Source organism: Sciurus vulgaris (genome assembly GCF_902686455.1).
Source record: "Sciurus vulgaris genome assembly, chromosome: 12".
In the NCBI taxonomy this organism is placed as follows: domain Eukaryota; kingdom Metazoa; phylum Chordata; class Mammalia; order Rodentia; family Sciuridae; genus Sciurus; species Sciurus vulgaris.
The window spans coordinates 82321972-82349284 of record NC_136473.1 but is presented as its reverse complement, the minus strand read 5'-3'; the positions used below and the strand labels follow the sequence as shown (position 1 = coordinate 82349284).

Here is a 27313-nt window from a genome sequence, read left to right as displayed (position 1 = left end):
CAGGTCTCAACCCTGTCTGCATGTCAGAATCACCCCGAGAATTTTTTCCAAATACTGCCTTTTCTGTGTCCCAACCCAGGCCAATTAAGTCAGCTTCTATAGAATGGGGCGTCGGAGGTTTGAATGCACCCTGGGTAATTCTAATGTGTAGCCAGGGGATGACAACAGTGTTCTAGATCTGTGTTGTCCATGTGGTGGCTACTAGCGACATGTGGCTATTGAATGTCAAGGAAAATGAAATAAAATTAGAAATCCAGTTCCTCAGTTCCATTATCCGCTTCGAGTGACCCGTAGGCACATGTAGCTAGTGGTTGCTGTATTGAAGTGGGCAGAACATTTCTATCATTGCAGAAATCATGACAGACGTGCTTCCAGGCCTTTCCCTCATGTGTATGTCAGGAATATACATCAATCTTATCCTGACTTCAAGCACCTGTTATCTGATAATGACAGGTGATACCCTCCTGTCCTCCACGACCAAGAAAACTGTTTGGCTTTATCCAGGCCTCCCCTACACAGGCCCATCTTCAGGAAGTAGTTATTTTTAACTTGGGCTATTTATTTGGACTGTTTAGACTTGTCTTCTCTGACTGTGCTGGTGGCAAGTGCTGCTTTTAAACCACAGGGCCCTTTGGGATGCTGTTTTTTCCAGCAAATACTGAGTCTGGATGGAAATACACACTCCACACTCCACACACACACACACACACACACACACACACACACACACACACTGGATTTGCCTCAAGCCCGCCCTGCCCCTCGTCAGCCCTGAGCAGATGGAGATCTGTCTGTCACGGTCTGTTCTGTGTATGGGACTGAACAGGGTTCCCAGTGCCCACCCCCACCCCAGCACACCAGACAGGCAATATGGCAGCCAAGTCCCCAGAAACTGCAGCTCCCTGCCAGGGCTCGGTTTTCCAGCCTCAGTCCAGGGTTCCTTCCACACAGACTCAGACTTCCTCAGCTGCAGCCCCCGTCCCACCCCACCCCCACTGTCCCTCAGGCTTCTCCCTGGCTGGCACAACCTAAAGTGCTTTTCACTGAGCAGTGGAAGACTCCAAAGGAAGCCTTACATAGGGGTGAGCCCCCTGGCTTTGGGGCTCCTCTCTCGCCAGGTCCCCGATGAACAGATCAGCCACTCTTTGTGTAGAATCCCACCACCGATGGCCCTGGCTAGGGTGGCTTTGAAAGATGAATGCCCTCTCCATCTGCTCTCCCCTCCAGCTCCCTCCTGCTCCCGTGCCGCCCTCTGCCTGGCCCGGGATTACTGGGTACCTGCCCAGAGGGAAGCTGTCTTTCTGTTAGCCGCTGACTCTTGGATCGCCCCTCCCTATCTTCTCCCCTTCTTCACTCCGCAGCAAGACCATCAGAGCGCTCCGCTTCTCAGTCCTTGTAGTGGATCTCCCTCCCTGTCCTGCGCTCCCCTCTCCTCAACACAGATCCTGCTGCTGCTGTGTCTCCTTTCTCCATCCTGAATCTCTTCATCCAGCTCCTGGAGCCATTTGCCTTTCTGCTGGCTAAGTCTTCAAAATAGATCCAGAAGCTGTCTGCTTCTCACTACCTCCATGGCCAGCACCACCGCCACCGTCCCCTTATCTGCATCTCCACAGTAAATTTCCGACTGTTCTTCCTGCTCAGCCTCAACACAGCAGCTAGAACAATCCGTTTAGAACAAAACCTGGACATGCTGAAACCCTCCAAAGGCCTCTTGTCTTTCTCAAAATGAGGACATAACCGCGATCTGACCCCTGCCTTCTTTCCTCCTCTTTCCCTACCTTCTCCACTCCAGCCACAAGGCCCTCCTGATGTTACTTAAACTCAGCAAACATATTCTGGCCACAGGACCCTTGCACACACTCTTCTTGCTCTCTTCAGCATTCTGGTTCCCATACCTGCATGACTTACCCACTTGCTTTATTCAGGTCTGTTCTCAATGTCTTTTTTTTTTTTTTTTTTTAATTTCAATAGTAGGGATTGAACTCAGGGGGCTCTACCACTGAGCTACATCTCCAGCCCATCTTATTTATTTATTTTTAAATTTTGAGACAGGACCTCTCTAAGTTGCTGAGGCTGGCCTTGAACCTGCAGTCCTGTCTCAGCCTCTTGAGTTGCTGGGATTACAGATGTGCACACTGCACCTGGCTCCAATGTCACCTTGGTATCATTCTCCATCCCTTGCACTCCACATCCGTCATGATCTACGTTTTCCATCCCGTAATCTGTCACATGATAGACTTAGTTATTGCCTGTTCCCCCACGGTTTGTTCACTGCTGTATCTCTAGCACCAAGAACAGTACCTGACCCTCAGCTTAGAATTTGAAAATCGCCCCCTGCACGTTCATGAGCTCCTGCCAAAGCCTGAACCTTCTCTGCACGTCCATACTGTGCTTCTCCTGCAGAAGCGCTGCCTCAGTGCCTGTCTCCTCTCCAGTCGCCACGTCCTTTCCCTTCAGGTGGCGTGCCCTCCCTGACCACCCACCCAGAGATGGCCCCTGCTTTCCACTGCAGCTCTTGCCTGCAGCACTGGGTGCATTCATGGCGTCGTCCCTGTACCTCTGTTATCTCTCTGCTCTGCATAATTGTAGCTCCTTGAAGGCAGAAGCCATAACCAGTCATTTGCATCCCTGTGACCCTGGGGTGCTGTGCCACTCACGCAATGGGTACCCCACGATTATCTGTGGACTGAACAAGTGCTTTCGGCCCCACCCTAGTGATAGCTCTGCTGGGCTGATACTCACGTCGATTTCGCTAAGGATGACGTCGATGATGCTGCCGATGACGATCAGGAAGTCAAACACATTCCAGGGATCTCCAAAATAGCCCTGGGAACCAGAGAGAGGGAGTGCAAGGGTGAGCTTTGAGAGGAGGGGACTCTAGTGGCCTGCCTGGGGCAGTGGTCCAGTGAGATCTGCTAGGACTGACCAAGGGGCAGTGCTCACGGTGCGACTTCCCCCTGGTGCTCCATGGGCCAACCCACCCCACACGTCTCTCCTTTGGCTCTTTAATCTCTTCCCCCAGAGTGGGAAGTGGTTGGGAGAGTTATTGGGGACTAAGAACTTGGGGTCCTGGTCCAGATGGGGAACTCCTCTTATGTATCCCCGAGCTCCTCTTAAAGTCCTGACACGTTTGGAAAACCAGAACCAACAGTGGGTGGCTGGACTGGGCTGGGCTGAGCTGTGGGAGTGGACGCCAGAGCCAAAGAAACAGGGCAAGAGGCTCCGGGGCCTGGGCCTGTGCTGCGGAAGCTGAAGCACAGGTGAGGAATGAAAGACAGGCTCCAAGATGGGGCAGAGACAGGCGCCAGGCGTCTATTCTGTCATCAGTCACTTCTGCTGGCCTGAAGTTTCCCGTGGCCTGTACCTGACACTGGAGGCCGGCAAAGGGGCGAGTGAGTGGCGAGCAGAAGTGCTGGATGAGGGGCTTCAGCGGAGTGAGGAGAGGCGGAGGGTGCTCCAGGAGAAGCCCACCCCAGCCTGGCTGCACTCACCCTGGCCTTGAACGCCATGAGCTTGAGAACCATCTCCAGGGTGAAGATGATGGTGAAGGCCACGTTGAGGATGTCTGAGATGTGGTTCATCTCCTCTGACTGGTTGTAGTGCTGCGGAGGGGACGTGGAGAGGGGGGTCCTGCCTGCCCATCTCATTTCTTCCTGGGAAGCCCCACCCTTTCTTAGATCCCCTTCCTCCCTTGTTTTAGCTTAGAAGACTAGAAACCTGCTTCAGTGATCCCCTGAATTCCACTAAATGTTAAGAACCCTCCCTTCCCCTCCTACAAAACAGGCAATGGAAGGAGTGGGGTGAGGGGAGGATCTCCAAGTTCAAGTCTAGCTGAGTGTGTTCCAGGGCTGCAAGGACAGAGCTCATTCATATGTCTATCCTAGGTGACCAGGACAGGAGGACCTCCAGGCAGGGCTCTGGGACACGGTCCATGTAGGCATTTGGGCATAGGCCTGAGACAAGAGCCCTGGGTCCCATAGTTGGCATTATCACCAGCTGGTGGGAGAAGGAGCTCACCAAGCTTCCTGCACCTGCATCCTGTCCCCAGTGGGGTCAGGGCATTTGCACCAACAACTGCATCCCCTTGACACTTTGCTATGGCCCACCTTAAACCCATGGTCTTATAGACTGGGAATCTCTTCCCCCTTTCTTAGAAATTTGATGAAGTCCCACCTCTTCCACAAAACCTTCCCAGGCTGGTCAGAAGGATCTGATGGCTGCCCCCACCCTCCAGCCTTGGCAGTACAGCCCAATTCTGCTGCCTGATTCAGCCTCAAACACAAGCCAGTGCTCATGATCCTCTGTGTGGTTGGGGCCTGCTGGCTCAGTGACTCCTTCCTTATTCTCAGGACCAGGCGCTGTGTGGTTTTATCATCTGGTATGTCTTGGACTCCTAAGGGCAGGGAGTCTGGCTGTGCAATTCTATTTATATGAGACTTAAAGGATTGCATGCTTAATTAAGATTTGATAATGATGGTGCTGATTAGGATATTGTCTATAAGGGCCGCTCAACTCCTAAGAGAGACACCTGTTCTGTGACTACTAAACCCAGTTTTCTTGGGACTAGAGCCAAGATTCCCACCAACGCAACCATCTAGCTTTGCAACAGCAGAAGGAAAACAGAGAAAGCACTTTCTACTTCCTGCTCTTCCTCCTCCTCCTTAGCAACTGACTCCTATTTGCAGAATCACCACACTGTCTATTTGAATTAGTTCCTTAATAAGCCCATAGTGCATAGTGACAAATCCTGGGACCAGTTCACTTCTGTGTCCTGTCCAGCTTCTCGCCATGCATGCCTGGCATGATAATGTCTATTGGGAAGAACTGGGAACTCCTGTCCTACTCACCCTCGCCCACCCAGGGCCCAGGCCCCTTGTGTCCTGGGAGGCCCTTTACCTGCATGCCCAGGCAGATGGTGTTGAGCATGATGAGGGCAAACATCAGGTATTCAAAGTAGGAGGAGGTGACGACGTACCACACCTGGTACTGGTAGGGGTTTTTGGGGATGTAGCACCTCAGTGGGCGGGCCTTCAGGGCATACTGCACACATTGGCGCTGGGACACAACACAACAGGGTGGGTTAGCACCACCAGGCCCCGCCCTCCGTCCGTCTCCATGCCGCATCCATGGGCTTGAGGGAACCCTACATTTTGTGCAAGGGCAACCGTGGCTGGGGGACTATATGGACTATCTAGAGTAAGAGTCCACTGGGATCCTTGAGTTACCGCAGTCAATTGTGACCATGACCTGAGGGGGTCTATGGGGCTTCTTCTCTCTGGGCATCACGGGGGTTCCATGAGAAGATCTCCCACTTGGTCAACTAGGATGGCTTTAGGTTGGACACAGTGTGGAGTGCGTGCAGGTTGGGGCTGGGCCTTAAATGGAGGTTCTGGGGTCACCCTTAGGATTCTCTTTACTAGCCAGAGCCCAGGGCTCAGGGCTCTTTGGGGTTCTGTTCTCCATCTCTAGCAGGCAACCCAGGCACCTGGTTCTTGTCCAGCTCACAGTTCTTGTACTCAGTCTCCCCCTGTTCCTGGAAGGTGACAATGACAAAGCCCACAAAGATGTTCATCATGAAGAAGGCAATGAGGATGATGTAGATGATGAAGAAGATGGCCATCTCCACTCGGTTGTTGTAGATGGGGCCTGTGTCCTCCTCATTTGAATCTATGGCCTTGTACAGTAGCCTTGGGGTGGGCAGAGAGGGAGGATGAGGGACTGGGGTAATGAGGCAGCCAGCCAGCCAGGAAGGGTGGGGATCATCCCACTGGCCATGAGAGCCCAGGGAACTTTCTGAATAGTCAAGTGTTGGCAGAGAAGGAAGGACTGGGCCAGAGGAGGCTAGAACCATCCTGGAATGGTCCCACCCTTCCATGAGATGGTCACCTATGGCTAATCAATCACTAGGGCTCCCCTGTGGGCAGGTGAGCATACCCCCTGAGGGTCTGGGCACATTTTGTCGGAGTCTCTAGTCAGGCTCCCTTTGGAGTGACCAGTCAACACATGAGTCCTCAAACCATCAAGGAACTGGTGGGGTTTGCCGAGCATTGTCACAGGCCTGTGAGGTGCAGTGGGGACCACAGGAGAGGGACAGCTGGTTCCTGGCACAGCCCTGACAGTGCCTGTGTTGGGCCTGGGCCTCAGGCCTCACTCACTGGGGCCATCCCTCGAAGGTGGAGACGGTGAAGAGCGACATCATGGCTGAGAGCACGTTGTCAAAGTGGAAGTCATTGTGAATCCACTGGCGGGGGCGCAGCTCTATCTGTGTGGGGTCCCCATCCTTGTACACGTAGTAGTAGCCCCTGATTCAGAGAGGCCCAGTCACTCCACTGAGTGTGACTGTGCTGCCTCTGCCCCACCCGCATCGTCTGAGTCCTGAGCAGTGAGTGTGCAGGAGAAATGAAGGTCTGGAATTGTGACCAGAGAGGACACTGTTGGGCACTCTCTCCCCACAGCTGCCGAAGGAGAGGGACTTCTACGAACTTCCCTCCTGGACCTAATAACTCAGATCTCCCAGTTCCTAGCCTGAAGGCCCAGCATGCCCCACGCATGAGGTCCCTGCCCCGTGACCCTCCCACCCTGTCCCTCAGCCAGCAGGGCATATGTACCTGCACTCCTCTTCTGTCATCTTGGATAAGTCATTGCAGCTGAAGAACTTCCCCTGCATCCAGGAGGAGGGAGGGATGGAGACATGTTGTCATGGAAACAGGATAGAAAAGTGGGCTATGGAATCAACAGTGAGAGGGAGAAGGAAGACAAGCCATCTGGAGGCAGGAGCCTTCCCTTCCTCTCAGAGGGGCGGCCTTTCCCTTGGGGCAGGGTCCCCAAGAGTTTTTCTCCTTCACCATCCTCTATCTTCATGGCTCCGCCTGGCTTCCCTACCCAGCCTAGCTGCTATCGAAGGTGAGGACCCAGCTCCTTAGGTGAGCATTTGCTGAGTGCCCCAGGCTGGGCCAGGAGCGATGGAAATATGAATGGTCCTGCTCCTCCCTCCGGGAGCTGGGAGATGGAGCCCCCCACCTCCCACTGCTGCGGGAGCCCCCTTGAGTTCTCCCCACTGAGCAGCAGGGAACAGTTCTTCCCCACTTCACGCCTCCCCTCTCCTGCCATAGGCTAGCCCCAAGGGCTGCTGTGGAAACAAGAGCTATAGAGATGGACCCCAGGTGGGCTGGGCCCATCAGCTTGTCCTCAGAGTGAACAGGGGTGCCTAAGGCCTGAGCAGCCGAACTCTGCGCTCCCCCGCACTGACTTCAGGGAGAGCGCTTTCTCCTTGTGTCTACGTCACATTGGACACCTGCAGAAGATTCTGTTTGAATAGAGGAGTTGGTTGCTAGGTCTTCAAGTGGCTGAAATGAAGCTTGAAATCCATAGATTCTAGTTCAGGCCCCTCAAAGACCCGCAGAGGGAAATGCCTATAAGGACACAGGACTCGCTGAAGGTCAGCTGCCCTGCCCCCTGTGGGTTGTGGGGCTCCCACCCCCACTTTAGGGTTGCTGGAGCAGAGGGTGGGAGTAATGTGGGAGACATTGGGGGAGAGGTGGGGAGTGAACCCAGCTTCCCCTGGGTGGGGTTCAGGGTTCTGGGCATTTGAAATCAAACATCCAATTTAATACGAGAAGCAAAGCTCAGCCCTCTGGAATAATATGAAATTTATGTGATGAGTTTCCAGAGTAAAATGTGCCGTGTGTGACCTATGTGTTCCTATTAGGTGGGCAGGCGGGATCTGAGGGCTTCTGATGAGAGATGAAAGCAGTGTGGTGTTGAAGTGCCATTGCTCTTGCCCAGAAGGGACGTGGCAGCCAAAGGAAGGGCAGGTCCACCCCCAGCATTCCTTCAGGGCAAGTGTCTGGTGGGCTCCTAAGGGCCAGGCTATGGTTGGGGCTCCAGGGTAAGGGATGAGTCTGGCCTGGACTCTGCCCTCAGTGATCCTGGGACCCCCAAGCCTGACAGAAAAGGTGGGGGCAGTTCCTTCCCAGGAGAGGAGGCAAAGGGCGCATGTGGCTGGCCAAATGTCTAGATGTCGTAGGTCCCCTGCAGTTCCTCTAGGGGCCCCACCCTGACTACTTTTCCTAAAGCCTATTCCCTGCCCTCAGGGAGGGATGTGTGGTTTGCCTTGTGACCTCCTCAACCCTAACAGAGGCCCTGGCCCTATGTAGGGAATGATGCTTCATAGGTTGAATGCGTAAATACCATCGCAGGCTAAGACTCACGGAGGTCATATAATCATGACTTTTCAGGGATCATGCTTTGGGGACAGGAGTGGGTTGGGTCATGACAGGAAGTATCAAGGGTGTCAGTGGAACATTCAGGTGTCAGTTTCTGAACATTGCAGGTGACCTAAGAGCCAGAGGCATCCAGAAGTCAGAGCTGGGTGGGAGGGGACATCACTGTGGGGCTGATTCCTAGAGTGATTGTGTTTACCCAGGAAAGTGAGAATAGAATAAGGCCAGCTCCAGACAGGAAATGAAGGACTGCCACCCCAGAAGCTCCTGGGAGGTTTGGTTGATGCTGACTCCCCAGCTGGGTTCATGGGCTACAGAACTCTGCTGCACCTATGGAGCTGGAGGTGGTGGGGGTGGTGTGTTGTAGACAGGCCTGGCTGGGCCGGAGGAAGTGGCTGAGGTATTAAGGGGCAGGGGTGGCTGCAGGGCCTGGGGGAAGAGAAGACACAAAGGCATTGGTGGTCAGCAGAGCCACAGGCCAGCAGTGGGCATCACTTAGGAAACTGTGTCTAGCCCTGTGCATTCAGGGACATTTGCTTTCACAATTTGGGGCTCCCTCTGCTTGGGAAAGAAACCCACTGGCACTTTCCACGGCCTGAGAGTGGCCCCAGGTGGAGAGGGGCAAGGCTGCCCAAGCAGGGGGCCTCACCTTGAAGAGCTGGACCCCGATGCAGGCGAACATGAACTGCAGGAGTGTGGTGACCAGGACGATGTTCCCGATGGTGCGAATGGCCACGAACACACACTGCACCACGTGCTGGGGAGAGAGGGGCCGATGCGGGGCCAGGCCTACACCAACTGCATCTCATCTTCAGCTGGGGGAACCCCTGAAGCTGAGACTTGCTGAGAGAGAGGTTCTCAGGGAAGCATGGCCACCCCAGCCTCATCTGTCAACCCCGTTTGGCCAAGGAGATGGACCTGGGCCCCAGCCAGGCTGGACAGGGTTTCTGGAGTCCAGCCCTGTCAGAGGCCCTGCTCTCACCTTCAACCCTTTGGCTCTGTTGATGGCTCGGAGGGGTCGGAGCACCCTTAGCACCCTCAGAATCTTCACCACAGAGATGGCACTGGACCTGGGGGAGGCACGAGGGGCGGGGCTGAGGGCAGCCTGTTCCAGCCGGGGGGCTCACGGGGGTCTCCATCCACCTCCTGCCTCTAGCTGTCCACACAGCTGCTGTTGGTGGGCCATGCAGCAGGACGCAGGCTTCCCCTGTGTGGCTAGAGGTTCTGTCTCTCCCGTCGGGGAGAGTGGGGGGCTGATTCTCCTCTCTGCCTCCCCTCCCAGTTTCCAGGACAGGGCTTTGCTCGTTTAGCATCGCCACTTCAGTGCAGCTGGTGACAACCAGGAATCCCCTATCCATGTCCCAGAGGGACCCTCCTCCTGTAGCACAGGAGTGGTACTCCTGCTCCAAGGACCGGGCACAGAGCAGCAGGGGGCCCATGCCCAAGGCTGGCCCTTGCCACTGCTCACTCTAGTCCCATGGAGATGAGGGACACAGCCACCACCAGCAGGTCCAGGATGTTGAAGTAGTTGCGGCAGAAGGAGCCCTTGTGCAGGAAGGCTCCGTAGGTGGTCATCTGAGGAGAGAAGGCAGCGTCCCAAGTGGTGAGGAGCTTGGGGAGCAGGTCAGACACCTCCCCGCCTCCCCGCCCCAAAGAAGGGCTTCTTGCCTCCATCTGCTCAGGAAGCGTGACAGAGACGGACAGCCCGCCTGTACCACTCAACTCCTTCCTGAAGCCTAAGCGCATCCTCTTCCCTTCTCTGCTCATGGCAGAAGCACGCGACTTCTCAGGGGCAGCTGTGCTGGGTTTGCCTCTCTGAGCACAAGTCCCTGTTCAGGCTCCTTCCCTGTGGCCCTCCTCCTTCCTGAGGGGCAGGACTCAAGTCCTCCTCCCCCTGGAAAGCTTCCTTTCGAGGACCCCAGACCTTCACCAGCCCCTGGACCCTCTCCTCTCTGCACCCCCTTTCCAGCCCCCTGTCTTCTTGCTTCCCTCTCAACTTCTTTCTTGTTCTTTCTTGTATTTTCCAAATAATCTTGCAGCCCTTTGCATACCTATTATTCACCCATTCAAGGCCCTATATGATTTGGTCTTATCTTACCTTCTGAGCCCCAGTACCCAGGTTTTCCCTGTGTGTGTGTAACATCCCAGCCCGAAGAGGCCACTCTGTCCCCAAATCTTACAATGCATTTGCTGCTGTCTTTCCTCTTGGACTGCCTGGTTTTCTCACCCTCATGAAGTTCTGTCCAATGTCAAGGCCTAGTACTCATGCCCCCACCTCCACAAAGTCCTCATTGACCTTGGGAAGCCACCATCTCTGCTCAGCTCATTCTGTAGTTAAGTCCCTGAAATAAGGACCGTTCCAAAGTCTGCGCTGGCCTGCACTGGCCTGCTTGTTGCATGGCTGCCTCACTTCTCCTTGTTGGTGGAGGTAAAGGCTGGGACTAGTGGGTTGCAGTCACAGAAGAGCCCTCCCTCTGTCTGCACTCCCAAAGCCCACTGCCACTGTGATAACTTGAACTCAGTGTGCCCACCTCGAGCACACTGGGCAAGCAGGGAGGTGCTGTGGAGAAGTGCAGGGCTGCCAGAAACCCAGGCTAGGACAGTGGTCACTCCCCTGGGGACTCCTGGGAAGTCAGTAGTAGCAAAGGTCTAGGAACAACACCCAGCGTCCCAGATGCACTCTTAAGCTCAATGTGCCTCAGTGTGGAAGAAAGTGCCACGGGCTTCACAGTTGTGAGCTCTACTCTGCTGGGGGTGGCAGTCCATAGTTGGTTTTCTCTGGCCTTCTACCCTGCCCCGGGCTTGCCTGCCCACCCTGGCTTGTGAGCTGAAACCCTATCCTGTCTCCTGGGTCCTGTGAGGCTTTCCTGTGGCAACCTACCTTCTTCCTGCTTTTCTCCTACCCCTTAGTCCAGCCCCTGAGTGAAGTCAGTGTGAATAAATTGTATTCACATCAGGAAGGTCCCATTCCCTGGCCCAGAGAAGCCCCAAGCCCAGGGCCGGCTGTCCAGCAGCCTCCACTCACCTTGAGGACAATCTCCACAGTGAAGACGGAGGTGAAAGCAATGTCAAAATATCCAAGGATCTGGACATTGGGTTAGGGAGGGAGCAGCAGTGAGAGGAGGGTTGGAGCAATGATACCACCACCACACCATCACCACCATCACCACCATCATCACCACCATCACCACCATCACCACCACCATCACCACCATCACCACCATCACCACCACCATCACCACCATCACCACCATCACCACCACCATCACCACCATCATCACCACCATTACCACCACCATCACCACCATCACCACCATCATCACCACCATCACCACCATCACCACCACCATCACCACCATCACCACCATCACCACCACCATCACCACCACCATCACCACCATCATCACCACCATTACCACCACCATCACCACCATTACCACCACCACATCATCACCACCATCACCACCATCACCATCACCACCATCACCACCATCACCCCCCCACCATCACCACCATTACCACCATCACCATCACCACCATCACCATCACCATCATCACTACCACCATCACTACCGCCATCACCACATCGCCACCACTACCATCATCATCCAAAGCACTCAGCAGCCAGAGCCCGTCTTGCCCCTGCTGTGACAGCACTGCTCAGGAGGGGCAGAGCAGGCAGTCTGGATCTTTAGGAACTTAAACTAAGAAACATTGCCTATAGCCACTTGGAATATGCAGATGCACTCTGGGCACCAGAAGTGTGGGGATGGCTGACGCCCGGATTGGGGGGCCACTCTCACCTGGTTCCGCACAGACTCTGCCCGGATGGGGTCCTCAGCAGCCAGGGCAGCACTGCTGAGCAGGATGAAGAGCAGGATGAAGTTAGTGAACCAAGTGGCATTGACGATGCGGTGGCACAGGACGCGGATTCTGAGGGCAGAAGGGAGGAGAGGGGAGCCGTGAGCTGCTAGAAATCTAGGCCCCATCAGCCACTATCCTGAACAGGGACACTGCTCTGCTCCCTTTCCCCCAGGGCAGTAGAGAAGGATAGCCTTGCATTTGCATGGTCCCCTGGCTGGACAGGAGGAACTAACTAGAGTTAGTTCCTTCGGTCTCTGTCCCATCTCCCAGTGCAGACCTTCCGCCACCTGCCCCCTCTTCCAATGCACCCCCACCCCAAGGTTTCCCTGCAAAAAGGACGGGTCGGGCTGATCTCCATTCATGAGGCAGTCAGATAACACTCTGTGTTCTAAGTCTGTGTATCTTAAAGCTGTAAAGTTATGAAGCCAATACAAACGATAGCTTTCCTCGGTTCTCACGCACTGGACACGCCTAAAACTGCTCTTAGCAAGGAACCAATAAACATGGTTCCTCTAGGTGTAACTGATACAATCTAAAAGCATTACTTCTCCCAGAAATACTAGCAATTTATTTATTTTTAAGTCCCCCCGCCCCCAGTGCTGGGCGTCAAACCTAGGGCCTCACAAGTGCTGGCAAGTTCTCCACCACTGAGCTCCAGCCCAGCATTCTAAACAGGACGCAAGATGTTAAGCTAAAGAATGAGTTTCTCTTAGTATAGTTGTAGGTATGGAGAAATAAGAGGTTTTTAAGGGCAGGGCAGCGGCTCTCTCTCAGAGCCTCATTGGTCACCCCATATAGCTGCCAAGGGACCACACACTTATTGGTGGGGCTGAAGATGAAGAAGGAGCTGGCTTCTGGAATGGGCACTGCCTTCTCTTTGAGCTGCAGCTCGGCCAGGGGGCGAGGTCGGGGGCTCACTGGAATTTCAGGCTCATCTTCCTCATCGTCCCCTGTGGGGAGAGGGAAAGATATTAGGGGTGTCTTCCCAAACTTTGCTTCACCTGTGACTTCTGCGTGCCAAGCTCTTCTAGGAGTCCCTGCAGCCAGCAAGCACAGGGGACAGCAAGCCAATGTGGGACACTAGGGCATTAACAGGGTCTAGCCTAGACATCTAGACTTGAGCTGTCAGGGGTCTGTGGGGCAGACGCAGAATCTTCTGGAAGTCAGTCCAGGAACGAGGCCAAGAAGTCTTTTTGCTGCACTCAAGGCTGGGTCCTCAACACCACCAATACACACTAGGAGTTGGGGCTGCTCTGCCACTAACTTGCTGTGCAGCACTAGATAAATCTGTGCCCTTCCTGAGCTTCAGCTTCCAAATTTGTTCTTTTTATTATTATTATTATTTCTTTCTCATGGTGCTGGGGATTGAACCTAGGTCCTGGCACATGCCAGGCATGTGTTCTACTATTGAGCTACACCTGCCTTTGGCTTTTCAATTTGTGAATGGCCTATAATCCCAGAGACCTGGGAGGCAGAAGCAGGAGGATTACAAGTTCAAAGCCAGTCTCAGCAACTTAGCAAAGCCCTAAGCAACTCAGTGAGACCCTGTCTCAAGATAAAATATAAAAAGGGCTGGGGATGTGGCTCAGTATGTTCAATCCTTAGTAGCAAAGAAACCAAACCAAACCAAAACAACAACAAAATAAAAAATTGGCAAGGATCAGGAAGGTTATTAAAATAAATGGGAGTCTGAAGTCCTCCCTGGGCTAGGATTCTAAAAATAATAATTTGAGAGAGGAACTTCCTGCATGTAAAAAAGGCAATGAACACTTCTTGAGCTTCAGTCAGTCCCTAGGACCATGGGGGGTACTGGGGTAGAGGAGGGAGATAGAGGAGGAGGATAGACATGCTCAGTACCTGCAAGGTCTCAGGCCCTCTAAAGGGAGCTGAGGGTCTGAAGTCCTCAGCTCTAGGCCAGGAGGTCCCAGGTATGGTGTTGGGTGTGCTAAAGTGAGGAGTGTGCTGGAAGAGGTGGTTCCCTCACCTGTAGGCTCTTCCTCCTTTCTCCAGGGGCCCTGGCAGAGAGCCTCAGGGCAGCCAAGAGCCCCTGGATTCTCTCTCCCACTGAAGACACTCATGAGGGTTCTCACCCATCCAAATCCCATTCCCGCTCCCTTCTGCTCCTCAGAAATTAGAACCCTTGCTTCCTCCTCTGAATGAGTGTCCTAACATGACACTTCCTGTCCTGCCTGGACTGACAAGGTTCCCAGGGGCACACTTTCTGCTTAATTGTAAGACTATTAATTCTTAGAATTGGCATCTGTTAGCATCTTTGTGTCCTTTTCCTTCTAATTCTTTTTTCCTTTGTCTATGACCAGCTTATTTACTTTAGTGTACATATCTTTTGTTGTAGGCCATTTCAAATTATTTTTTAAATTAATCAATCAATTTTTTTGGAACAAGAGAGTAACCCCAGGGGTGCTTAACCACTGAGCCACATCCCCAGCCCTTTTTATTTTTTATTTAGAGCTGGGGTCTTGCCAAGTTGCTTAGGGCCTTGCTAAGTTGCTGAGGCTGGCTTTGAACCCATGATCTTCCTGCCTCAGCCTGATGAGCTGCTGAGATTGCAGGCACTCAGCTCAAATTAGTTTTCAAAAGAAGCTGGATATAGACACATTCAGTACCCTTGCTAAGACCTCTCCTCCAACACCCGCCCACATGCCCTTCACGCTCTGCCCTCCTCCTTTTCTGCAGCCCCTTCCCCTCTTCTCTCCTCAACTTTGCTACATCAGCCACCCTCCACCAGCTTGCCAGCCACTCCCACCTAATACATGATACTTGTTAGATGAAACAGCTCCAGATGAATTATTCTAAAACTCCCATCTTCATTTCTGGTAGAGATCGGAAGAACATCTTATCAGTCTTACTATACCATCTCCATTCAACCCACATTTCTCTTCTCAAAATCCTTTCATGTATTCATTCATTCATTTTACTGAGGGCCTACTCTGTGCCAAACACTGTGCCATCCAGAACACAAAACATCCCCGTGGAGCTTAGAGTCATTGGGGAAAACAGATGGTCATTGGCTGATTCCACAAAGAGACAAAAAATTGCACCCATGACCCAGAGCTCCAAAGGATTTGTGAGTGAGCTGAGCAAAGCCTGCGAGCTCTTGGGCACCAGGGCTCTTCCAAGTGGCCTTTTAGGATTAATCCAGTCTGGATCTGCTTCTTCCATGTGTCTTCTCCTTGGTCCAGATGGATAGGATTTCTGGCTGTATGCATTTCTGAGATGCTCACAGTTTATTCATGGCTGTGTCTCATCCACCCTCCCTCCTATCCCACCCTGTCCCCCTTCAGGATTTTCACACAATGCCAGTCCTGATCCTATTCCAGGCTCTGGATGGTGAGTGATCTGCTTCATCCCCACATGGATGGGTGTGCCCTCCTTGAGGGTCCATTCAGCATGAATGGCAGGAAGGTCATATGTATCCACCAGTCTCTGTGCTCCTTCAAAACAGGTCCTCAGCACTGATTCATGTATCCAGCACTCACTAAAAACTTGCAGAGGTAAATGAAAATAAAATGTGGATTTTTCTGCTCTGTGTGTGTTGTAGGGAGAGGCAAGCTGGCAGATAGATGGGTTATATGCGAGTCCAAGTGAAGAAGGGACATCTCCCTGGTCCTGACCTCCACATGGAGGGCTCCAGGTAGGGAACACACAAGAGATTTCCTATGCGGAGAAGGTGGCACCAGCATATGCCCCCTTAATCCCAGCACCCTGCTCCAGCCCAGGCTCAGGGATCCTCACCTGGGAAGTCTGCCGAGGGGTAGGGATCCTTCACCTCATTGACGTTAGATTCAAACTCATCAATTTTCAGCTGCAGGAAGGAACACAATGAAGAAGATGGCAAAGCACAGCTGCAGTTGCATGCCCTGTTCACATGCTGGGGACCAGAGTAGCGTTGAACCTCTGTAATCCTCTGTAGCCCAAGGGGCAGGTGATACTGTGGTCATCTCTGGCTCAGCAAGGTCAGACCTCTTGTCCTGACTTCGTGGGGCACAGTCAAGGCCCAAGCCTGTCCCAGCCTGTCAGAGTCTGTCTTCATTGGGTCCTCAGGTTCACCAGCGGAGGTGGGCTCCCCAGGCTGGGATCCCCAGCCCTTCTGAGCCCAGTTCCCTGACTCTTTTAACTCCATTTCCCCAGTCTCCAGGAATGTCAAGCTGTGCCAGGCTGGAAAGGGCAGGGCAGGACTAGCAATGGTGAGTCAGTTCAGGCCTCTGGGTAGATAGGGGCATCATGGGAAGGTCAAACGCCTCTTGCTGTGGGGCTTCCCTGACTGGGTTGCCTGTGTCTCTCAGTACAGAATTCCCTGGAGCAGATGTATTCACAAGCCCTCCCCTCAAAAGAATGCAGCCCTCACCTGGCAAACGACCGTTCTCCCTCCTCCCCTTCCTGACCCACCAATACCCTGAGGTGTAGGGGAACCCCTCCATGTGGTCTGTGAAGCACCCCACATGAGGTCTCACCTTGGCAGTGGTGGGGATTCCCTCACCCTTGGGTTTCTGCTCCAACTTCTTGGCCATCATGGACTTCTCCTCCTCTGACTTGTCTGGGAGACCCCTGGGTTGGAAAAGCAAGGAAACCTGAGGTGGAGTCCCAACCAGAAAGTTCTCAAGGGTCTTCTCTGACTGACAAGTTCCTCAGGAGGATCCTGTGATGGGCTGACAGAGCTGGCTCCATGAGAATGTTACAGGCCAGACTCTAAGGGAAATGATAAACAGACTCCATTTTGCTCTGAGACTCCATGTTATGTAGGAAATAAGCTTCTCCCATGGGAACACCCTGCCTCTGTACCCATCATCAGTTACTTAGTGTGACATGTTTAACAATACAGAATGACAATTCCTATGTAAAGAAAAATTGCTCTCTTTTGATTCCTATTGTTCCTAAACAATGTACCATGTGAATGGTGAGTGTGTGGATGTTAGTAACCATTCTTTAGTTTGTATCTAGGTAAGAGTCATTTTGACCCACTTCTCCCTTTGTTGATGATCTCATGATGCTAGTTTGTAATTTCAAATCATAGCAACAGACACTTATGATTGATGTGATTATTAGTATAAGAACCCCTACAACCCTATGGTGGGGGCTGTTCTCCCAATAGCCACTTTTTGGGACATTGTGTGAGACAGTCAATAGGCTGGCTTAATAAAGACTCTCAAATTTGGACTTCTCAGTGGTGATCGGTCTGTTCTTAAGTTGCACCCCATAACAGAACCCATACCAAGGGCTCAGGGGTCTCTGTGCAGGAAGGTGCAGGAATGGTCACCAAATGGGATGATGGCAGGCCTGGGCAAGTCCCTTCTCTAATGAGAAGTCATGATATACAGCTCAGGGCTGAGGCTCACAACCATATTCAATGTTTGTCAATAGTGAATGGGTGGAAAGTGGCTTTGTAACTAGTTCATACAGAATTCATAGAAGTGGTTTGTTCCAAGTCTTTGGAAATGTCTGGACTCTACTGCCAGTCTCTTTCTCCCTTGCTCTTCCCATACTGCCGCCATAGGAATGGGAATTCCATTCCTGCAGGCATGGGCATTGGGAGAAGCAGTGCTCTGTCCAGAACCTAGTTACTCCCAGTGTGGTCCTCCAGTGACAGGCAGCATTGGAAGCTTGCCTGAAATGCAGAACCTCAACCCACCCCACCTGGTTCAGACCAGCTGGAACAGAATCTGCATTCTAACAAAATTCCCAAGCAAGTGATTAATTTGCAGCTTGAGTTTGAGAAATACTGTCTAGAGGAGTCCTACTTCCACCCTCAGAGGAGACTCTCAGGCTACAGAGATTGACATGACACAGATGGAGAGACCCCAGGAAGCCCAGAGAAGCCAACACCCACTTCACAGATTGAGGGTGCCTGAGGTTCAGCAAAGGATGACTCCCTCCAAGAGGTACAGTGACTCAGTAGTAGGGCTGGGAGGAGAAATCCCAGAACCCCTCACGAGGATCGCCAGGCCCAATGCACCGTGCTCTGGCATCACATCTCTGGAGGCCTGTCTAGAAGGCCAGGCTGCCTCTAGTCCTGCCCAAAAAACAGCTCACAGGACTGCAGCAACCTGGCTGTCCTGGTTGTAGGAGCAGGCCCGAGGGAGAGGCCATGTGGCCGCTGGTCATCCTGGTCCAGGGAAGACCTTCCTGCTCCCCTAGATGGAGGCTGTGGCCAGGGTCCAGCACTCTGGTTCCCCCCTGCTGAGGATGCAGCGCTCACTTGGACATCTTCCTGCGTTTCCTCTCCTCGGCCTTGGCCTTCTGGGCAGAAGTCAGGCTCTCCGCCTCAGCCAGGTTGTCCACAGCAATAGCCAGGAAGACGTTGAGCAGGATGTCTGAGACATCGAGCTAAGGAGCCTTGGGTTGGGGTGAAAGGAGGCCTCTGCCTGTGTTGGCAGGGCCTGGTGCCCACTGGGGCAGTGGAGCCTCTCTTGCTAGAGAATGTGCGAGCTCAGGGCCAAGGCCAGAGTCTTCAGAGAAGCCTACCTCTCTGCAAGGACCCAGGGACCAAGACAAATCCACGAGGGGTTCTGAATGCACTGTGACCTTTGAAGCTTATCATTTCTTGCCATAATTGACCCCAGCTCCCACACCAGGCTGCATGAGTCTGTGACCACCATCTGCAATGTCCTCAGCTAAACCCCATGCTTCCTCCTACCTGCTCCAGGCTGGCTGTGACCAGTTCATCCCCCATGACCAATCATCTTCCCATGGTTCTCAAACCTTTCCAGTGGGAGGAATCATTCCGTAGCCATACCTGCCCTTGCTTTGTCCTATCCCCCCATGAGCGGGGCCTCCCCTCCAGCCAGAGGGCCTGGCTGCCTAGCAAGCAGGCACTCTTGACCCCTCCCTAAGTTCTCCACACCCTGCTCCCAAGGGGATACAGTTGCCGCAGATGAAAAGGATGATGAAGTAAATGCACACCAGCACGCCAGGGTAGGACGGCCCGCCATAGGCCATGATCCCATTGTACATCACAGAGTTCCAGTCCTCCCCCGTCAGGACCTAGGGGGAGAGGGAGGAACGAGGAGATGAGAGGATGGAACACAGACGCCTGAGAGCCTTCCGTCAGGACCGCATTGTCTAAAAGGCCTCTTCCAGCTCCGTCATTCTCCCAGATCTGTCCTCTTTATCCCTGGGCACAGATGACTGGTCCCTGCCCTCCCCACTGCCCCTCTTCGAATAATTGCATCTCATCAAGGTTCGGTAGGGTCAAAGAGTTTGATTAAGGGTCATCACTTCCCCAGTTCTGTTCCCAACCTCCAGGCTAAACTGGACTGCACCTAGCCAGGGCCCCTGTCATTCCAGAAATAGTGTGAAATGTCAGGTCCCTTGAAAGGCCTGATGTCTGACCAGCTGGTGGAGTGAATGGAAGAAAGAGAAAGTGCAGCCACCCAAAGGACCAACTTCTTCTCACGCACAGCCCTTCTTGCTGGTACAACAGGTATGTTACCTGTGAGGTTCCAGCTACAACTGAAAGGAGATTTTTTATGCTTTGTACTAAGAAAGCTCCCTGGGAGGCATTTGCTCTGAGAGCCTCTCACGGAGTCACAGCCATGCTCCCTATGGTGGCTCCCGGGGAACAGGTGGCAGAGCCATGCCTCCTGAGTAAGCAATGGTTCAGGCATCCCTCTGGGGGCTTTCCTGGGGTGGTCAGGGAGGATCCGCCTTGTCTGGCTTGTCCTCAGAGGGCAGGAGTTGCTCCCCCTGGACTCCCAGCACACCCCAACTCCCGTCGCTCATCATCTGTTATCCTACCTACCTCTCTGCAAGGACCAGGGACCAAGACAAATCAGAGAGATTGGGCGCAGCCCCAGTAGGGAGAGAGGCCAGCAAGTATGGTAGTAGCAAGAAGTACAGGTGATGGGGGAGACGAGAGAAGGAGCTTAAGCTCCACCAGCAGATCCAAAAAGGCTCCTGGAGAAGGTGGTGCCTGTCCTGGTCTTTACGGACAGGAAGCAGGATTCAGTAAGGCGTGCAGACGGTGGCCTACCTGGAAAACGCTGATGAGGGCCTGGGGGAAGTTGTCGAAGTTGCTGCGTCGCACCTCAGTGTCCTCGAAGTCGTACCTTCCCCCAAAGAGCTGCATGCCCAGCAGGGCGAAGATGATGATGAAGAGGAAGAGCAGCAGCAGCAGGGAGGCAATGGAGCGGATGGAGTTGAGCAGGGATGCCACCAGGTTGCTCAGCGAGGTCCAGTACCTGAGGAAGAGTTGCAGCCAAGTGGGGAGGAGGCGCAGTCCTCTCGCCAGCGCTCCAGGTGGCGGGTGGGCTTGGGGAAATGGCTTGGGACTGATGGGACGCACAGGGGAAGGGCTGGGCACTGTCTCCTACAGAACCCTTAGCTCAGTTTGTATTCCATGCTCCTCAGGAGAGCAGTGGATTAGCTTCTGGTCCCACTGCTAGGCTAGAAACCTGGCAAGAGTAGGGACCATGCTGGGCATGGTGGCGCATGCCTGTAATCCCAGCAGCTCAGGAGGCTGAGGCAGGAGGGTCGTGCCAGCCTCAGCAACTTAGCACAGCCCTAAGCAACTCAGTCTCTAAATAAAATACAAAAAAAGGGCTGGGGATGTGGCTCAGTGGTTAAGCACCCCTGGATTCCATCCCTGGTACCAAAAAGAAAAAAAAAAAAAAAAAAGTAGGAACTAATCCCCTCTTGGGCATCTCTACGTCTCCTGTGCTTAGCCAGAACCTGGCTTAACTGAAGTTTCAGTTATCTGAAGTTTCGGTTGCCTGTGGTCAGGTGCAGATAGTACTGAATCCTACACACACAGTATAGTAAGACATTTTCAGAGAGGGAGAGGAAGGCCATGGTCACATATATTTTGTTACAGTATATTATTATAATTGTTCTATGTTAGTTGTGGTTGTTAATCTCTTACTATGTCTAATTTGTAAATTGAACTTTATGGCAGGCATGTGTAGGAAAAAGCATAGTATACGTGGGGCTCCCCGCTGTGCAGTTTCGAGTGTGGCTGAAACCGCATGTCTTGGAACCCAGCCCCCACTGATAAGGGAACTGAACCCTTGTTCTTTCCCCTCCCTGCCTGCTGACCCCCGCTCTTGTTCTCTGATCTTCTTTCTTGTTTCCCCCTCCTTTCCCTAAGTTTCTTCTCTTCCTTCTCCCTCTCATCTTCCTTGCCTTTGTTCACCCTCCTTTTATCTTTTCTAGGGTCCCCTCCCTCCTGTCCTGCCAAAGACCATGGTGAGAAAAAAATAGAGGAAGGAGCTCATAGTGGGGAGCCTGACTTCTCTGCCCCAGGGAGGTTCGCCCAGGAGAGAGGGAAGGAACCACCTGTGAACTTGGAAATGAGATGGGTGTAGACACGGGCAACCCGGCGCCCCAGCCTGCAGTGCTCACTTTGTAATCTTGAAGATCCTCAGGAGGCGGATGCAGCGGAGCACGGAGATACCCAGGGGCGACATGGCGCCCGACTCCACCAGCAGAATTTCCAGGATGCCGCTGCACACCACGAAGCAGTCGAAGCGGTTGAAGATGGACATGAAGTACTGGCGCAGGCCCAGCCCGTACATCTTCATCAGCATCTCGATGGTGAAGAGGGACAGCAGCACCCGGTTGGCGACATCTGCAGGCAGGCAGATGTCCCTTCTTTGCCCTGGACGGAGCCTCAACCCAGCATACCCTCCCCAGGTTTCCAAACCACCTTTTTTTTTTAAACCTTCAAAACCCAGTAAAACCTGGTGCATTTTGCCCATTAGAGGAAACCTAATCTAAATTTCCAACAAGCTAAGCCATACCGTATTTCCTTACGTGTCTCACTTTTTCTTTCAAGTGGACCCTTGCATGACCATTTACAAAGCCCAAGTCCATCCATTTTCTCTGTCTTTATTATCTGGGCTTATCCCAGCAAACTTCTTCAAAGAGAGGTCTACACTGCACTCTTCACTTCCCAACTTGTTCTGTTCCATTTGTTCTTCAACCCATATCTGTCTGGATCCACCCTACTCACTCCACCAAACAGCTCTCCAGGGTCGTCCATCACTCCATGTTGCCTGATTGCTGGATGTTTCAACCCGCTTTTTTCTGCTCCCCCAGCTGCATGGACTCTGTTGAACATCCTTTTCAAACATTCTTTCTATTCCTGTCTGGCTTCTGTGATACTATTTCCTTGTGGATTTCTCTACTCCTTGGGCTTCTCCCAAGCTCCCTTTGAGATGTATTCTTTAACTAGTCATTGAAGGAGGACTTGAGCTGTACACTTGAGTGTATACAATCTCCTGGTGATCTGTGTGTTCTAGGATAGTCACTTCAATGCCACCCCTGCCAATGACTCCCAGATTTAATTCTTCAAGAGATTTAGACCTCTCTGCCAAGTTCCAGATCTGTTTTTTCATCTGTTTCCTGATATCTCCATATGCCCAAGATCAAGCTGATGGATACTGCCTATCCCTTCCTACCCTACCAAATATATCTGGTCATTGACCATCCTCCCCATCAACCACCATCCACTAATTGGCAAAGGTCAAGAACCTTAAGTTCACCTCTGACTCCTCTTGGTAGGCAGTATTCCTATCTTCCCCACGTTTGATCACAGAAAATATGTAGCTCATTCAAGGGGGTGTTCAAAAGATTGGTTGCAATGAATGAATGAAAGTAAGAACAGATGTATGCACACATCTGATCAGTAGTGTTTCCATTTTTCTTCCCATATAAAAAGACAAGTCTTATATTTCTTTCTTTTAGCAATTTAATCTCCTTCATCATGTAAACATAGTCTCTCTTGCTCTGTCTTGTTAGTTCAGGTTCCTGGGGTTGCTAGCTCCCGTTGGTGGGACCTGATGCTTCCTCCTCAGGGTGCCTCTGTCCCTTATTTTGTTTGCAAGTTTTTATTGTGAGCTCATCATCCCCTGTGGGGATTCTGTGTGCCTTGGCTCCTTGAAGCATCCTTAAAGAGCACTGTGTTTGCTTCTCTTGGGCACCCTGGGGATTTCGCTTCTCTGTGGCTAGTGTCATACAGGCTTTTTATGTTTCTGTCTTAGCTTACCATCTTTGCACCATGACAGGTAGTGAAAATTGGACCCCATGCTCACAGGGCACAGGTCAGATTGATTTTTCACTGGAGAATTTTTTTCTTCCTCCCGGGGCCTTCAACAGGGATAAACTTCCAAGCTTGTCATATGGCCCAATGGCAGGGAGAGTCTTGCTCCTTTTGCTTGGGGATGGCTTTGCCAGGGCCTTGGCAGTATGCACATGTACCAGCTCAGGGCCCCGTCGGGTCTCATCTCTTATCCCTGCATAGACATTAAAAGCCCAGCTGCCACTCTTGAGGGTTTAGGTCTAGGTCTAGGTCTAACATGTCCCTGGAAGTCAGCTCATGAGCTCGCTCCTCTGGCTTTTGACTACCTCTTTGTTTCTGCCACTCAGAGACTTCCTTCTCTTAACTTGAAATAGTGTTATTATAAATTGTACAGCATTGTCTGCAGTGGGATGGCACTTCGTTTGTCCCATGTTGGAACTGGTCCTTCTTTTCTCCTGTTTTACTCTTGGTCACAGTCCTGAGCTCCGCCCACAAGGACACATTGACTGGGTGGATGAGGCTGACCCATTAACCTTCTGCAAAGACTCGAGTCCCATCCTGTTATGTTCCTGCTTATAACTTTTCACTGACTTCCCTTTGCCCAAAGATTACACTCCCAACACCTTATGACAGCATATGAGGTCCCTCATAAGCAAATGCAACTCTGCCACTCTCAGTCACATTCAAAGTTCGACAGATCCCCCAGTTTGCCAGGTCATTTCACATTTTCACAGTTTTGCATGCACGGTTCCTCCTGCAGGAAACCCTGCCAATCCTTGGCCTCCTGGGCCATGTCTACTCATCCTTTAAGATCCATGGATCTCCAGCATCTCTTCTGTGACCCCCCTCTAGCTCCCTTCCTCTGCTCTATCAATGCCCTTCTGGATGGCCTTGAAACCATTCATACATCCTCTCCTCTGGCTAAGTACGCTCCTTGAAGTCAAGAGCAGTGAATCGGCTCTCTTGTATCCTCAGTTCTTTTTCTATGTGTTACATAAAGTATACACGCAATAAATAGCTGGTGAAAGATTGCTGTTTTTGTAGTAGGATTTGAGCTTGGCTGCTTGGAGCTCTACATTACTAGTACTCTTATATGCAATGATCGTCAATTGAAATAATTTGCCCAGTCACTTGAGTGCCCTGAAAGTTGTCCCAATGCTTTGCTGTCTTGGGGCCCTCATCCGTAGCAAAGCCACGAGGAGGAAAGTTAGGTGTGTCTCCTTGCCTTTAGAGATCTCTGTTTTCTCACTGTAAAAGGAGAGACTTCAATCACATGATCAACCCCAGCAGTACATAATTCCTAGAAAGTGAGGTCAAAATTCAGTTGACCTCTTCTGATAAACCCCATGATGCCCTTGTGCCCCCTTCCTGAATTCCTTCCCCCCAGCTCACCTTGCAAATGGGTCAACCAGAGTGGCTGGTTGTGGTGCTCAGAGGCAATGGACAGGGTGTTGAGGGCCACGATCAGGATCACCAGCCAATAGAAGACCTTGGATTTCACTAGGTCGTGGCACTTCCGGCGAAAGACGCGATTCCACTGCCGCCAGTGCCGGCTGAGGGAGGGGACGGGAAGATAGAGACCGAGAGCTACTTTGCTGGAGTCCACCTTTTTCCAGTGACTTTCAGCTGAATTCCAGCCACATCTGGTCAGAACACCTGCTCTCCTTCCCACACAAGAGAGCTAAGGGCATGAGTTACAGAGCCTGGCTGATTTAAAATCTGGTCTCTTACTGCAAAGTTCTTCATCTTTCAAATGAGAATAGAAAGGATGCCAACCTCTGAGGCAATTAAATGAGGTGATGCAAGGAAAATACTCAGCACAGTGCCTAACATGGGGCTCCATGCATTTTAATTTCCATTAAAGCAACACTGAGAAGTCCCAAGAACTTAAAGATGTCTGGGACGGTCAGGACAAGTTACTTTCATCATTTGTATGGCCTTTCTGGTGAGAAATCTGGCACCATTTACCAAAGTTTAAAATCTATATATCCTTTGACCCAGAAATTTGTTTCTAGAATTCTTCCCAAAAGAAATGGTCACACTTTTGCACAACACAGGAAAGATTAATTAGATACATTTCGGTACACCTGTACTGAGGAATAGTTTACATTCAAAGATACATTTTTAAAAAGGTGTGTGTATGTTTATATATCTGTAAATGCACATACACACAGGTGTGAAAATGGCCCCAAAAAGATAATTTTAAGTAAAAATTATGTCATAAGATGACCTAATTGTATTCATTTATTTAACAAATGTTTATCAATACTTCTTATGTGTTGGGCACTATTCTAGTCATTATAGTGACAGTAGTTAACATAAATAACCCCATCATGTAGAAAACAAAACAAGCAGAAAATCATGTGTGTGTGTAATAGAGATGAAAGCGCAGAAAAGATCTTAGAGGGCTACACCTCTAACTGTTGCCATGGTTACCTCTTTGAAGGGCAGTAGGGACTTTTATGGTTTCTTTAGTGTATTTCTCTATTGTTTGATCTTTCAAAAATCGAGATTATGTGTGAATTTGTAAAAGACAGCCTACCAACCAAACAAACCCTCCTTAAGACAAAGGCAAGAACTTGGAGTGTCCCCTTGTCTCCAGACGCTTGGGCCAGGGCTGCCTCCTTGGGAAGCCCATGCTGTGTGTGTCCCCTTCCCTTGTGGAGGCTTCCAGCCTCACCCAACCCCACCTCCTCAGAGAGTAGCAGCCAGATGTGCCAGCTGCCCCTAGGGCTCCCTGCTTCTTCCTTGTGTGGTATGTAAATAGGTCTCCTGCTCAGGGCCCTCTCTGTGTGTTCCTTGAGCAGCTGGCCACTGCAGAGTCCTCAGAGCAAGAACTGGCCCTTTTCCTTGGAAAGCATTCTTTCTAAGGGCTGGGGAAAGTGACTCGAGGGGAAGGTAACTCGCTGGATCTAACCCCATGTCTCAGTGCAAGGGACAGCAGCTGGGAGACGGTCAGGTACTCACATGAACTGGATGATTTTATTCAAGCCCTCTATCTCATACAGACTCTCGGTGTCAGAGCCGCCTCCATCCAAAGACAGCCGCCCTGGGGATAGGACAGATACAGGAGGTCAGCCACAGGAAGGATGCCGCAGAGTCAGGCACCTCTGGAAAGAACGGGGAGACTGTGAGCCTGGGTCCTCCTGGGATTTCCTGAGATTGCAGATCTCCGAGGACCCCCATCTGCCATTGTAAGTGGGTCACGCAGCACTTTAGGAAGAGCCCAGGGCATCCCTGGATTCTACCACGGGGGCTGCAGGGCTTAGGCAAGATGTCACCCTTTAAAGGCCACTGTCACCCCTGCCTGGTGGGCCCACCAGTCTTTGGGGCATACTTAATGGAGTCCTGCCCTCTGTGGAAGCTGACCGAGGGGGTGTGGCTCAGCAGTGGGGGCAGGGATGCTGATTGCGGCCTTGGGGCCCAAACCTTCTCTCAAGTCCTCCACGTCCATGACCTCGCCCTGAGTGATCCAGCTCATGTAGCCCCGGAGGTCCTCCTCCAGCTGCTGCTTCTCCCGGAGCTTCTGAAAGGTCCCCCTGGACTTGGCCTTCTCTCGCTCCTTGGTGAATTCCCTGAAAGGGGGAGGGGAGGCAGGCGTGGAGGAAAGAGGAAAAGAGGGAAAGGACTGAGCTTCCTGAAGACAGTGGGCACACTCTGTGGCTGGATGTGCCCCCTTCTGGCCTGTGGTGTTGCCTGGGGTCTGAAGTGGCACTCGAGGTGGCTAAAAGTGGTACCTCTTGCCTTTCCCCTCCCCCTGCCCCTTTCCTACCTCCAGGAACACCTTGTACTCGGGCCCTGATATCTATCTTCTCACTCTTTTTCATTTTCTCCTGTATTATTTTGGGGTTACCTTTAGACATTAGGGATTAGTGCCATGTTAGTGTACTGCCCTGACCAATCAGCCATGGATCCTCAGAGTTGCCTGCACAAAGGGGACACTGCCTGGCCCTTTCAGCTATCCTAGAAATTATTTCTACTTATAGGCCTAAGGCCTCGAGGAAATTCCCCCAGGCCAACAAGAATCCAGGCATCCGCACTGGAAGGAAAGAACCTGAGGGTTGGAAGGGATCTTCAGACCAGCAGAGGGCAGCCCTGGGCAGCAGATGGCAGAGCCCTGTGTGTACCAGAGGAGGCGGCAGCAGCAGTGGCCAGGAGGGGTCTGCTTCCTGGCAGGGTGGTGTCCTGGTGGGGG

General features: G+C 52.1%; 1 protein-coding gene across 1 annotated transcript in view; it reads right to left on the bottom strand.

Annotated features, from left to right (window-relative positions):
• The window catches only part of CACNA1S (calcium voltage-gated channel subunit alpha1 S), a 63180-nt gene that overhangs the window by 13903 nt on the left and 21964 nt on the right, over positions 1–27313 (bottom strand). The window contains exons 8-28 of the mRNA XM_079106010.1: positions 26548–26693; positions 26086–26167; positions 24511–24671; positions 21441–21666; positions 20074–20281; positions 18965–19085; positions 18301–18415; positions 16559–16652; positions 15840–15909; positions 12904–13036; positions 12026–12155; positions 11248–11307; positions 9691–9797; positions 9205–9292; positions 8872–8979; positions 6609–6661; positions 6156–6302; positions 5486–5687; positions 4897–5055; positions 3492–3602; positions 2743–2826 (exon numbers count right to left, since the gene is read on the bottom strand). Of these exons, the coding sequence (XP_078962136.1) occupies positions 2743–2826; positions 3492–3602; positions 4897–5055; positions 5486–5687; positions 6156–6302; positions 6609–6661; positions 8872–8979; positions 9205–9292; positions 9691–9797; positions 11248–11307; positions 12026–12155; positions 12904–13036; positions 15840–15909; positions 16559–16652; positions 18301–18415; positions 18965–19085; positions 20074–20281; positions 21441–21666; positions 24511–24671; positions 26086–26167; positions 26548–26693 (2605 nt within the window). The remainder of the gene's footprint in view (positions 1–2742; positions 2827–3491; positions 3603–4896; positions 5056–5485; positions 5688–6155; positions 6303–6608; positions 6662–8871; positions 8980–9204; positions 9293–9690; positions 9798–11247; positions 11308–12025; positions 12156–12903; positions 13037–15839; positions 15910–16558; positions 16653–18300; positions 18416–18964; positions 19086–20073; positions 20282–21440; positions 21667–24510; positions 24672–26085; positions 26168–26547; positions 26694–27313) is intronic.